Genomic DNA, 12,290 nt, shown 5'->3' with positions numbered 1-12,290 from the left:
TCTTTTAAACTTTCAAATACTGCCAAGTGTTCGTCGCATATTTTTATACTTCTCAAGGTGTTAAAGAAAAAGTGGTTCACACCAGAGCAAACTTTTTTCAATTGAAAAAGCATTTCACTCCCCGAAACTGTCACTTGCTGACAATGTACAAAGTCGGGCTTACGGGATTTCAAGTAATTTAACATCCACGATTTTCCTTCATTTCCATCTTTTCCTATTACAAATATTATTTTTCTGTCTGAGAGAATTAAATGTTCCAATAAACTTTTCTGCCATGGTCTAAGTTCTATATCTTTGTTTATTCGTTTAGGGGTTTTCATTTGTTCCACCCAAGCACTTGTCAAATTTCCAAAAAGATGCGATGGTAGTCCCGATCGAGCAACGGCTTCTGCGCGGACTCGTTGTTTATCAATTTCCGCTTCTACTTTACCCAAGTTTACTTTGTGAGGGCAGTTCTTAATAATGACGTGATTCCGTCTTTCTTCAATTCTTCGACTGATATTGCATTCACTAGTGGTAAATACACGCTTGGTTATAAATTCATATATAATTCTTATAATAGTTTCTAGTGAAGGCTACCAGTAATTAAGAATTAACATTACAACTAAATAATTATATATAAAAATAATGTGATTTCTAAGCTAGCTTTAAAAAAAAATAACCGAAAACAATCTTACTTTTGAAAAATGACTCTTTAATATCAAAAATCGTCTGTCATACTCGGAAACAATTAATTGATCACTAATGTCGTTTCTAATATTTCTTCAGCTTTTAAAGAAAAAAAGAGTTACTCGAGAATGGTAAAATAGTCTATACTTAAATTTAAAGTGCGTTTTAAATTGAAGTGATTCTTATTTTGTAATCCACTTTCACAATGGGAAAAGTGTCTTTCTCAAATGTTGTAGTTGTACTATTGTTAGAACTATTTAAATCCATAAGATAGAATCGTTCAGTACTTTGCTGATATAAAAAGAGGGACTCGTTCAAATGGAAATATTTTTAAACTTCATTTGAATATCATTAGCGTGTAAGTGGTCCATGTACCCAAAATTGAACCGCAAGTTCAGATATGCTAATACATAGAAAATACTATAAAAGCATCTTAACTCTACTTTTAATACATCAAAAAAAATTCCGATATTAAAATATTTCAAAATACTCAATTAATGTACTAAGTTACGTTAAAAAAGAGCCTATCGTAAACACGAATTCCTCCAATTGTTAAACATAGATTCCAGATTAGATGGTGTATGTATGATGGGTAAGACTCTTGTCAGAAAGATGAATTTTTATTTTAATACGTTAAAATAAATTTCGACTATACAAATATAGTTTTCGCATTTTAACTTTAAATATAGACTATTTTACCATTCTCGAGTATCTTGCATCTTGAAATTGTAACGCATACGTGGTTACCATTTAATTTTGGAATACATCGCCAAGCTAAAAATATAAAAATTGATAAAAACTTAAATGGCTACGTCCTCATCCGAGAACAGCGGAGATGGATTTTACATTTTTGGTGGGAACAATCGTTTGTTATAACCATTTTAGCGCGAAGAATCCACACCTGATGTAAAAACGACACTTTTAGCTAGCGAGAGGGGACACCCGCTGTGTCTATTTTACGCGCTGGGGGCAAGGGCCATCCTCTATCTACCCTTTACCCCTTAGGGCCGATATTCCGTAAGACGGATAGCTTTGCGCATCGTAAAAGTGATTGAAAATAATGTTACACGGGGAAAGTGTTTGTCGGTGAAAATAGTTATGAATTGATACACAAAAGGCTCGACCCATTGAACTATTTGGATTTATTTCATAACACCACTCGCACGTGGAAAAAAGTGTTTGACAGATGCCGTAGGGGGCCCATTACTCGGGTTTATAGCTACTGGCTGTTTGCATAACATCATGTCAGATGATTCCACCAGCCCTACCGAATAGGGACGATCCCGCCTTTCCCGTTACTCGCCTTATCGCGAACAATCCTAAAAACGCATTACTAATCGCGTTGATTTTACTTTTAATGGGACTTGTAGAATTTCTATCTCTTTGGTTTACCAATATGGCCGTCGCTATACACATAACACCGCAAAATTTGACTAATCGCGTGAGTCATTGAGTCAACCCATTACGTCATCCTGATTACGTCATCAAATTATTATCGCTATATAAGGGATTCATCCCCGTCATCCATCGGCAGTACACTACAAACCGTTTCTCGAGCATCATGTCTAAACGAAGCTGTGTAGATAACGTTCCTGGGTCTACTAAAATGTCTAAATTTGATCCGACTCAGCGTAACATTAACCCTCGGTATTCACTTTCATCCGAGCTTTTCGTTACTACGGGTTTTACGTCTGAGCTCGATATATCTGTAGCTCTATGCAATAAAATCACACACCAGGTCTTTGAGATGTCTTCGCGCGCCTGGGACGATTTATACGGGCACTGGGAACAAATAAATGATCCACAAAGGTTGCCCTTTCGATCACCGTTCCCGCTATCTGATGCGCTAGTGACCGCCGCCATGTCTGACCAAAAAGAATTAACCTTGCAGAGTACGATATCCGAAGCGTCGGTCGTAATCAAAGCGCCGGAAACTCGAGAATTGGACAGACTCAAATATTTCATTAATTCGCACATTCAACTCCTTAAAGTGAACCAAAAACTCTTTGAATTAATGGGTTACGTTATAACCGATAATTATCGTAAAATTTACGAAATATTGTATAAAGAACCATGTGCACCCAACAATTTATTTCTATCGGATGAACATGAAAGGTATGATACCGTTGTCCGCTACGCGTCCAATTACGTAACAGCATTTAAAATTATTGAAGATTTTAAAGAAACAGTGGCCAACCAAAATATGTTTTGTGTATTTAACTTTTACAATTTGTTTAATATGGTATCTACCAACCATAAATATATTAAAAATAAATTGTTTTATCTTTAAACGTTTTCATCCGCTTAATGTACTGTAACTTTGAATATCTAAATAAAACCTTATAATTTGTATACACTCTGCTCTTTTTTTCCCAAAACACTTTTACCGATGACCGCCCGCTATTTTACGCTACCCTTAGGGGGCCCGAAAGTGTTTGTCGGCGAAAACCAACCAACTCGACATTCACTATGACGGGTAGGCTGTTTGCATAACATCGTGTCACCGCCATAGATAACCTATTGACCTAAAATGGGTTAACACCTTGGGTTTTATGGGTTATAACATCGTAAATCAGCTAACCTTTTGACCTAAAATGGGGTGCCTCCAGCTATTAACTATGACTGGCCGGCTGTTTGCATAACATCGTGTCAGTCCACACCACCTGCGGAATAGGGGCAGATAACCTATCGTAAATCATCTAACCTAATGACCTAACCTATTGACCTGCCGAAAATGTACGCAAAATGGGGCCCCTATAGGGGGTCCGTTTCACACCTATTTAACGGCTGTTTGCATCGTGTCCATAGGGGCAGATAACCTATTGACCTAACATCGTAAATCAGCTAACCTTTTGACCTAAAATGGGGTGCCTCCAGCTATTAACTATGACTGGCCGGCTGTTTGCATAACATCGTGTCAGTCCACACCACCTGCGGAATAGGGGCAGATAACCTATCGTAAATCATCTAACCTATTGACCTAACCTTTTGACCCCGCCGAAAATGTACGCAAAATGGGGCCCCTATAGGGGGTCCGTTTCACACCTATTTAACGGCTGTTTGCATCGTGTCCATAGGGGCAGATAACCTATTGACCTCGTAAATCAGCTAACCTTTTGACCCCGCCGAATATTGCCGCAAAAGGGGGCCCCTATAGGGGCCCGTTTCCCCCGCCCGCAGGTGCCCCTTATCGGTAGACGCACTCACTTATCTCTGCTAGATTCTTTCAAGTTGTAGATAATAGCGCTAAAATGCCTGTTCGGTTCACCTGACATAGTGGTGACCGATTCTTGTACCTTTAACACTATACGAGTATCTAAATCTTAAGTAGGGTTTGATGCTTTGAATTGTTGCTGTAGTTGTTCCATTGAGTCTTCCGTGGCTTTGAGTTGTTGTGTGACAGTCGTGTTAAAGGTGGCCACAATTGAAGACATTGAAGCGCAACTGGACTCCAGGACAAGTAGGCCTTTTGATACATTAGCATGTTTGCACTGGACAGTGGCTTTAAGGTCAATGATTTAACATGGGAAAATCACATATTTCAAAAAAAAAACCAAGAAATTTCAAAAATTTAAATTTAAAAAAAATATGTAAATTGGGAAAAATTTTGTATTTTTGGGGAAGAGAGACTATTTTTGGGTGAATAGGTACGCCGTTGGGTAAAAGCGAGCGAGATAGGGTAAATTGGGGTAAGTACTGTTGGCTTGATAAGAGAAAAAAAGGGAAAAAAACGGAGCGACGTCGACCTCTGTACTATTTGTTTCGTTTATTTTTTATCTACAACATTTTTGTATATATAAACCAAATCTTTTAATCGTTTGATGGTTCAGTTGCTAATAAATCTTTGTCTTGAGTAGTCAGCTTTGGTATTATTATTTCTCCAACAAGTACAAATATTTGTGAATAATTGCTAATTAAATTAACAAAATAGAAATTTATTTAGAGAAATTTAACTAAATTGGGCCAATTTAAAAAATTGGGTAACCGAAAAACACAATAAATTTTGGTCTATTTATGATAAATACGAGAAATTTTCGGCAATATAAGTAATACGTGTAAATTTTAATTAATTTGAGTTAATTCGTCCGTATTGGACGAAATATATTACGGAAAATCCGAGTTAAGTAAAGTTCGGTAAGTTACGACTAATTTGAGTAAATTGGACAAAGACGATTAAATTGCGTAAATACTATTAAATAAAAAAAAATATTACTTTTGGTAAATGTCAGTTAAAAACGATAAGATTAATAACTAAAAATATATAAAAAGGGAACATTTTAGAATTTTTGGGCGAAGTATTCTGTCGTTGGGTAAAGGCGAGCGAGCTAGGGTAAATGCTCATAAATTGAGGTAAGTTGAAGTATTTGTGAATATATGATCAAAATATAACTCAGATATATTTGACTAAATTGGATCAATTTCAATAAATTGGGTGAAACCGAAAAATTAAGTAAAATTTGGTAAATTTGAGGGAAATACGATAAATATTCCGCAATATAAGTAATAAAGGGTAAATTTTAATTAATTTGGTTAAAATCATCTAAATTGGACAAAGTCGATAAATTTGGGTAAATACTGATAATTAAAGAAAATGTTAATATATTACGGAAAATACGAGTGAAATTCGGTAAGATAAAGTGAAGTTCGGTAAGTTACGACTAATTTGAGTAAATTCATCTAAATCGGACAAAGTCGATTAAATTGGGTAAAACCTAATAAATTAAAAATTAATTTAGAAAAATGCCAGTTAAATACGATAAGATAAAAACCTAAAAATTATAAAAATTGGGAACATTTTACTATTTTTGGGTGAATTCTTCTGTCATTGGGTAAATGCAAGGAATTTGAGCAAATACGAATAAAGTAGGGAAAATATGTAAACTTAAGATAAATGCAGGCAACATAGGCAAGACCAAGTAAAGTTGGGTGAACGCTACCTAATTTGGGTACTTTACTAGTAAATCTGGATTATTGCAAATTAATTTTTGGAAAATGCAATGCATTTGAGAGCTGCCAATTTATTAAGATTAAATCTAATAATTTGCTTATAGTTTAATAATATGGGTAAATTTAAGAATTTTTGATAAATGATTATTAAATATAGTAAGTAAGTGCTAATAAATTTAAAATTTTCGGGTAATTTAAGTTAATTCCATGTAAACAGTTTAAGTTCACGGCCTGATTGGTAAATCGAAATAATTTTCGAAAAAGTTGATTAAAAAGTAGTAAAAATTAAATTTATTCTTGAAAAATTTACCAAAATTTATTGTAATTTTTGGCTTTACCCAATTTATTTAAATTGATCCAATTTAGTCGAATTTATCTGCATAAACTTATATTTGGTTAATTTATTCACAACTACTTCTACTTACATACATTTATGAGCATTTACCCAACGACAGAATAATTCACAAAAAATACTAAAATGTTCCCAATTTATATATTTTTAGTTATTCATCTTAACTCGCATTTACCTAAAGTAATATTTTTTAATTTAATAGTATTTACCCAATGTAATCGTCTTTGTCCAATTTAGACAAATTTACTTAAATTAGTCGTAACTTACCGAACTTTACTATCTCTTACCGACTTTAGCTCGGATTTTTTACCTTTAATTATCAGAATTTACCCAATTTAATCGACTTTGTCCAATACAGACGAATTAACTTAATTAAATTAAAATATACACGTTTTTACTTATATTGCCGAATATTTCTCGTATTTAACATAAATATACCAAAATTTATTGTGTTTTTCGTTTACCCAATTTTTGGAAAATGGTCCAATTTAGTCGAATTTATATAAAAAAAATTATATTTTGTTAGTTTAATTAGCAATTAATCACAAATATTTGAACTTACCTCAATTTACCCTACCTCCCTCGCTTTTACCCAACGACGTACCAATTCACCCAAAAATAGTCTCTCTTACCCAAAAATACAAAAATTTGGCTAATTTACATATTTTTTTGAAATTTCTTTGTTTTTTCATGGGGGTGGGGGGACCCTTGAAATATGTGATTTTCCCTTGTTAAATCACATAAAGAAATTTGGATTTGGTGTTTTCAAAAACCTTTTCGGTTGCCCTGGCAAAACGAAAGCCCAGCGTAACTTTTTCCTTTGGGAATTTTGAAGTCTACTTATTCACAGAGTTTAAGCAAATTCGGTTGGTTACACCTCGGGTCATCTCCTTGTAAGTGCGCTAACGTGTTCATTGGTTGGCTCGTAATTGGGTTTTATTTATATGATTCTGATGACAAATCATTGCCCGACATCATCATCATCTTCCTTTTACTTATTATCAACGCACTGCTACGTCGTAATATAAACGATACGCGGGAAGCGAGGGGTAATAAATTGTTATAGGATATTTGCCCAACAAACCAATGATGTAAATGATTACCTTCTTCACGAGCGAGTTACTTCTTATAATCATATTGTGTTTGATAAATTTTATTGTTTAACGTTCCTCGCAGAAAGTACAGATATTATACAAATTATATTTATGTTGTACATGGTAAAATGGTATTGGTGTCCTCCTGTTTCTTCTCAAGTTGCATAGTCAATGTATTTCCAGGAAAATCTGACAAATACACTGGATTTAAATATCCCAGATACTTAGATTTTTAATTTGTTTGCTTGTTACTTATAAAATGATTTACTTAACACGCTTGGTTTCAAAGTTTTATTAAATGATTGTGCTTAAATTAAAATTGTTTAATTTTGGCAATTTTTCAACGTTTCATTGAAATCTGCTACGGTTCTTAGCTAAGATTTCACTCTTCTCTACTCCATCAGAGTATTTAGAAGCTAACGTAGTAGCTTTACAAGAAGGTGCCATTAGGTCAATGCCTTTTGAATTTGCCAAGGCATTTTCAAATGACATTTGCAAAAATGTTTGGACATATTCTGGAAAAAAGGAAATTATATTTAGTACAAAATAGGGTTACAATTTGCCAAAGAAATTGTTTTTTACTCACCATAAGTGTTTTCTTCCAAAATAACTTTTGCAGTGGCTTCACCAGTTTTACCTTTAGGATAAGCCACGTAAAATTCTTCTTCGCCCTGCTGGTTGATTCTTCTTGCTTTTTTCCCATTTTCATGAAAATGGAGCGCTGCTAAATAGATTCTTAGGATCAACAAAAAAGTATTACATTAATATTGAAAATGTTCAACAAAAACCATCTTTATGAACTTTCCTAGACGTCATGGAATCCCAGTGGAAATGAATCCTCTTAGGTGCAAAAGAATTTAAGACCGAATGAAACACCTCTAAAGAATAAGTTCGGTACTTTTCCGAAAGTTGGGCTACTGCAGCAAGAGTGTGTGGAGAGTTGATTATATACACAATGGACTCTGTTCCGTTATGTAAATATACAAATATAAGTACACACCTACTGAACGAATTGAGAAAAATATTAATTTTTAACCTCCGTGAATCCAAAAACGTTCATCTTCAGTAGGAATGTCATCATGGAGACAATTTGGAAATTTTTTACTGTGTCCATGATGTATATTGTACATATGGTTCAGCAGAGAGGTCCATTTTGCAATACACTGTTCTTTGGTTTGAGATGAACGAGCTATCCAGTACAAGTGATTTATTATTGACTGCACCCAAACTTCTATATCTTCGCAACCTGTAGTAGTAGCTACGGACCTTAACTTTTTCCTAATACCTGTAATTTTTAATTTTTTTACGAAATGGTATAGTAAAATCAATAATTTAATCGTCCTACTTTTTGCCACATGCCAATTGTCAAATTCATGGGTGATTTTGGGGTGTTTCTTTTCCAAATGTGCGGCAATTCCAATATGGCGATCCGATACAAATGTTTAGACCTCTGTCTTTAAAAAAATTTAAGCTTCTGACAAGTCCTTCCATTTCCATTTGATTGAAACTCTTCACCTCAGTTGACTGTTCGTAAAATTTTAAATTAGAATTAAATAATATCTTCTAAATTAAAAATTTAACTCATTTTGAGCCCTTGCACAATCAAAACTAAAAGGGACCCACTGGCAAAATTAAGATAGCTCGGAGAGAAAAAAGGAGAATTTCACCCAAGCAGCAGCGAACAACAATCTTCTCGAAAATATGGTGTTTGGACACTGGCTGATTTAGTAGTTTTCTAAAAATAAAATATTTTACATGATTGAAAATTCAATTACAAAATTGCAGAAAAATATTTCTTACACGAGAGGCATAGGAATGAAAGGCTAACGCTTGTTCCGTACTCTCGGCTTCATGGAAACTTGAATCCATTCCTTGAATTCTACTGTCAGCCATGGAAGACGACTCCTCTTCAATAATTTCCCTTGTGGTTGCTGATTGAGGCCAGTTAGAATCTGCAGCAAAGCAGGATTCGCCACTGGTGGTGGGAACACTTAGTCGCAACGTTTTAGCTTGTGTTGAATCCAAAACATTAGGTATAGAGCCATGTTTCATATGTTTTTTACACCCTCAGAGTTCATTTTGTAACAATTATCACTAAAATGGTCTGAACACACTCCTAAGGTAGAATTAGGAACCCAATCTTCGAACCTTCCCAATAGTTTAATCCATTGGCTTTTAAGTTGTGGATCATTAGGAAATGTGTGAACATTTACTGGCAGGGAATCCTCGTTTGTACGTTTTCGCCCAGTATTATTACAGTTAAAAACTGCACATTTATATGCTCCTCCAGGCATCTTGTTAAATCTAAGCAAAGGGTTAAAAGTTATAGAAAATTCTCTAGATTGATTTCAATAATACATTTTAAAAAAAACTTACCAAAAAAGGCTATGCTTATTCTTCAAATCCCTAAATATAACGTAATATTTAATACTATTTAAGTTTTATAAATTTCACTCAATTAAAGTCTGAGATTAATTCCCGAATGTCGAAATTCAATGATTAAATATGAGAAGTAGGGGACTCGGACTCAAATGCGACGTCTCATTGGCCAAATTGGCCGGCGCTTTGAAATGGGGAAAACGCTCTGTGATTGGCCGGGTGCTATATTTCGGAATTCGCGCGAAATACAGATCTCAGCCGACCGAAAGACCAAGGCCTATTTTTGAAAAAGTTAAAAATTGATTAAAAATCGCATTGAATTTTTTTTAAACCGTGAGTATTATATTTATACTTAATTTAGGAGTAGGAATAGATATAATATAATTTATATAAGCCTTTCATTATTCCTTTAAATAGTGAACCTCAAAATTAAACACTTCAAATAATCTTAAACATAATGGGGAATTGCCTGAAATCGGCTTCATCAGAAAATCAAAGTGTTAGAGAATCTTCATCTCATCAATTGGGCCCACCTCCATCCTATCAAGTACTATTTAAAATAGTTTATACTGCCTAAACAAATCTTAACTGTTATTGTCTTGTAAATTAGGAGTACGTTCAGCAGTTAACAGAAGAAGAGCAAATTGAGATTGCTCAACAAATTAGTTTAATTCAACATTTACCAATTGGTAGCTATCATGAAAGCAAGAAAAATTGAGAGTGAGTTAGTTTCTCAATTCGTTTGCAATTGCAATTTCTCATTATATAGTGTTTAAAAAAATTCAGCCTAGGCCAATAAATGTACCATTTTCTTGGATATTAGAAATGATGAAGGATGTGCAGTCCCAATCAAAAGTTTCTGGGGGCTTTATAGAAAGAATGCCTTCACGAAAATAACATGCAATTAAAAATTATAACGTTAGCATCATTTGGACGCGAGCAAGCTGGAAATAGGGAAACCCCTCCAAAATGACTTCACAAAACAATGAATAAAATATACAGTGCCTACACAGGTCCGATTCGTGAGCAAACTCAAAAACCAAATCTATAGTTTCACTTTGCAAATCGTATTCGAATTTTAAAGTTATTGAAGAAATAGTGACAGTGATTTTATTTTTAAGTGAAACAAAAGCAAGCGTGAAAAAAGTTAAAATATTATAGCTTGAGACCATGACATTTTTGGCTTCACACAAAATATTAGCATAGAATTGTGCAAGATACATTTTGCTGTTATAATTAATGGAAGGATAATGTTTTAGACTTCAAAGGTATAACGTTGAAGGTTTGTGGGCGATTGCAGTGCCCCAAGAATGAACACTTGGCTGTTTTATTGGAGATACGGGAAATTACGAGTACAGGAAAGTTTTATTTGCCTTAAAAAACAGCCAAGATAGCGCGGTGATGCCTAAGCAATCACAGTTTGCTACCACTAATTTACTGTAGCCGTGTAAAACTGACTCTTAAAGGGATAATGAATCAATAACTTTAAAAGTTCAAATACGATTTGCCAATTGTAACAAGATTTGGTTTCTGAGTGTAGTGATCGTACGGGGACCCCGACCTGGTAAGTCGGGGATTTCCGGGTTTTCAACCCCGATCCGAGTAGGGTTGGGTTTTTTTAGTCGGGTTTTCCAAATCCAAAAAAAAAATGAACAAACGCCCGAGCGAGCGCTTAGTTACAACCATAACGGGGAAGGTGTTTTCATAAAATACCGTTATGTTGTTTCCACCCCCGACAAAAATATCCCCCTCAGTCATTGACGGGAGTTCAGTTCAGTACGTTCCAGTCGAGGGGTCCGACATTCTCAAATTTCGTACACGCCAGTGATTTTAAAATTTCCAAATTTTAAATTTCTAATTAAATTTTACAAAATCTTTTCAAATTTCTCAAATGGTTTGGCAAATTTTAAATTTTTTATCGATTCCGACAAATTTCTCAACGCTAAAACGATTAGGAGATAAAATTAGAGGGGTGAAATTATATTACACGGATGAATAAACTGGTGAATGCAAATACGTTAGGATTATTATTTGCCTTATCAAAAATTCTCATTTATCCGACGAAAAAAATCTTTTAGGAAGTTTTGTAATGGAAATTTAATAGGCCCATTTTAAAAATGTATATTTAACCCAAACTTAATTTTGGGCGTGGTTAATATTAAAAAGAAATGTTATTATAGTTATACAGGGTGATAAAAATAAAAGGGTTATTCTAAGGATGGTACGTAAGAAACTTCTAGTACCTATTTGGTCCTCTTCCGTAGTCATGAATTTCCTGTGAGCGGTACAAATTTTCAATGGGTCGATTCCGTAAGTCCGGGGGTGATAATTCTCTTCACTGTATATTTTGTAAGCACACTTATTGTTTTAGTTATTACAGTTACAAATGAACACTGGCAAACTACAGCTATTAAAACTGGACGAAATTGTGTTATCATCAAACTGAAAATATTGTTTTTATCTTTAAACTGGACGAAATATTTTTATTTTTAAACTAGACAAAATTGTTTTTATCATTAAACTAGACAAAATTGTTTTATCATTAAACTAGACAAAATTGTTTTTATCATTAAACTGGACGGAATTTTGAGTTTGAGTTTGAGTTTGAGTTTATTTTTTTCACAGTATTTTTGTGTACATGCAGGTGGAAAATTAAGGGCTAAGTCATCATGCGACCATCAAACTGGACAAAATTGTTTTTATCTTTAAACTGGACAACATTGAAACTCTTGATTTAACAGAGTATGATAAAGTAATCATCTCACCCTTCATTTAACGGAGTATGATAGAGTAATCATGTCACTCTTGATTTAACGCAGTATGATAGAGTAATCATATCACTCTTGATT

At 34.1% G+C, this 12,290-nt stretch overlaps 2 protein-coding genes and 1 long non-coding RNA gene across 11 annotated transcripts; 1 reads left to right on the top strand and 2 right to left on the bottom strand.

The window, feature by feature from the left end:
• Positions 1–3,858, bottom strand: LOC149922123 (uncharacterized). 2 transcript variants are annotated; one of them, XR_016477213.1, is made up of 4 exons: positions 1,516–3,858; positions 1,369–1,443; positions 678–768; positions 1–510 (listed from the first exon to the last, which is right to left on the bottom strand). It is a non-coding gene; the product is annotated as an uncharacterized LOC149922123 (long non-coding RNA). The 2 variants fall into 2 exon arrangements; XR_016477212.1 differs by having other exon boundaries at positions 2–510; positions 1,369–3,858.
• A 3,276-nt stretch (positions 3,859–7,134) lies between these two features.
• LOC149922122 (uncharacterized) lies at positions 7,135–9,654 on the bottom strand. 4 transcript variants are annotated; one of them, XR_016477198.1, is made up of 9 exons: positions 9,439–9,650; positions 8,863–9,366; positions 8,644–8,797; positions 8,408–8,586; positions 8,099–8,347; positions 7,864–8,024; positions 7,649–7,786; positions 7,331–7,577; positions 7,135–7,251 (listed from the first exon to the last, which is right to left on the bottom strand). XR_016477198.1 is itself a non-coding variant. In XM_090162964.1 (9 exons), exons 6-9 carry the CDS (start codon positions 8,190–8,192, stop codon positions 7,509–7,511), a joined length of 462 nt encoding a protein of 153 aa, XP_090019090.1. In that variant the 5' UTR covers positions 8,193–8,251; positions 8,329–8,347; positions 8,408–8,586; positions 8,644–8,797; positions 8,863–9,366; positions 9,439–9,654; the 3' UTR covers positions 7,135–7,508. The 4 variants fall into 4 exon arrangements, 3 of the variants coding, with proteins under 3 accessions (XP_090019090.1, XP_090019088.1, XP_090019089.1); XM_090162964.1 differs by having other exon boundaries at positions 7,135–7,577; positions 8,099–8,251; positions 8,329–8,347; positions 9,439–9,654; XM_090162962.1 differs by having other exon boundaries at positions 7,135–7,577.
• A 7-nt stretch (positions 9,655–9,661) lies between these two features.
• LOC149922121 (RING finger protein 11-like) lies at positions 9,662–12,016 on the top strand. 5 transcript variants are annotated; one of them, XR_016477200.1, is made up of 5 exons: positions 9,662–9,774; positions 9,859–9,988; positions 10,052–10,161; positions 11,622–11,751; positions 11,822–12,016. XR_016477200.1 is itself a non-coding variant. In XM_090162965.1 (4 exons), exons 2-3 carry the CDS (start codon positions 9,899–9,901, stop codon positions 10,157–10,159), a joined length of 198 nt encoding a protein of 65 aa, XP_090019091.1. In that variant the 5' UTR covers positions 9,662–9,774; positions 9,859–9,898; the 3' UTR covers positions 10,160–10,161; positions 11,822–12,016. The 5 variants fall into 5 exon arrangements, 3 of the variants coding, with proteins under 3 accessions (XP_090019091.1, XP_090019093.1, XP_090019092.1); XR_016477199.1 differs by having other exon boundaries at positions 11,813–12,016; XM_090162965.1 differs by lacking the exon at positions 11,622–11,751.
• Positions 12,017–12,290: the final 274 nt, after the last annotated feature.

This window comes from Leiobunum rupestre, chromosome 11 (genome assembly GCF_980474605.1).
Source record: "Leiobunum rupestre chromosome 11, qqLeiRupe1.1.hap1, whole genome shotgun sequence".
Lineage (NCBI taxonomy): Eukaryota > Metazoa > Arthropoda > Arachnida > Opiliones > Sclerosomatidae > Leiobunum > Leiobunum rupestre.
Note: the sequence above shows the minus strand (reverse complement) of the source record. Positions and strands in the feature narration are given on the sequence as shown.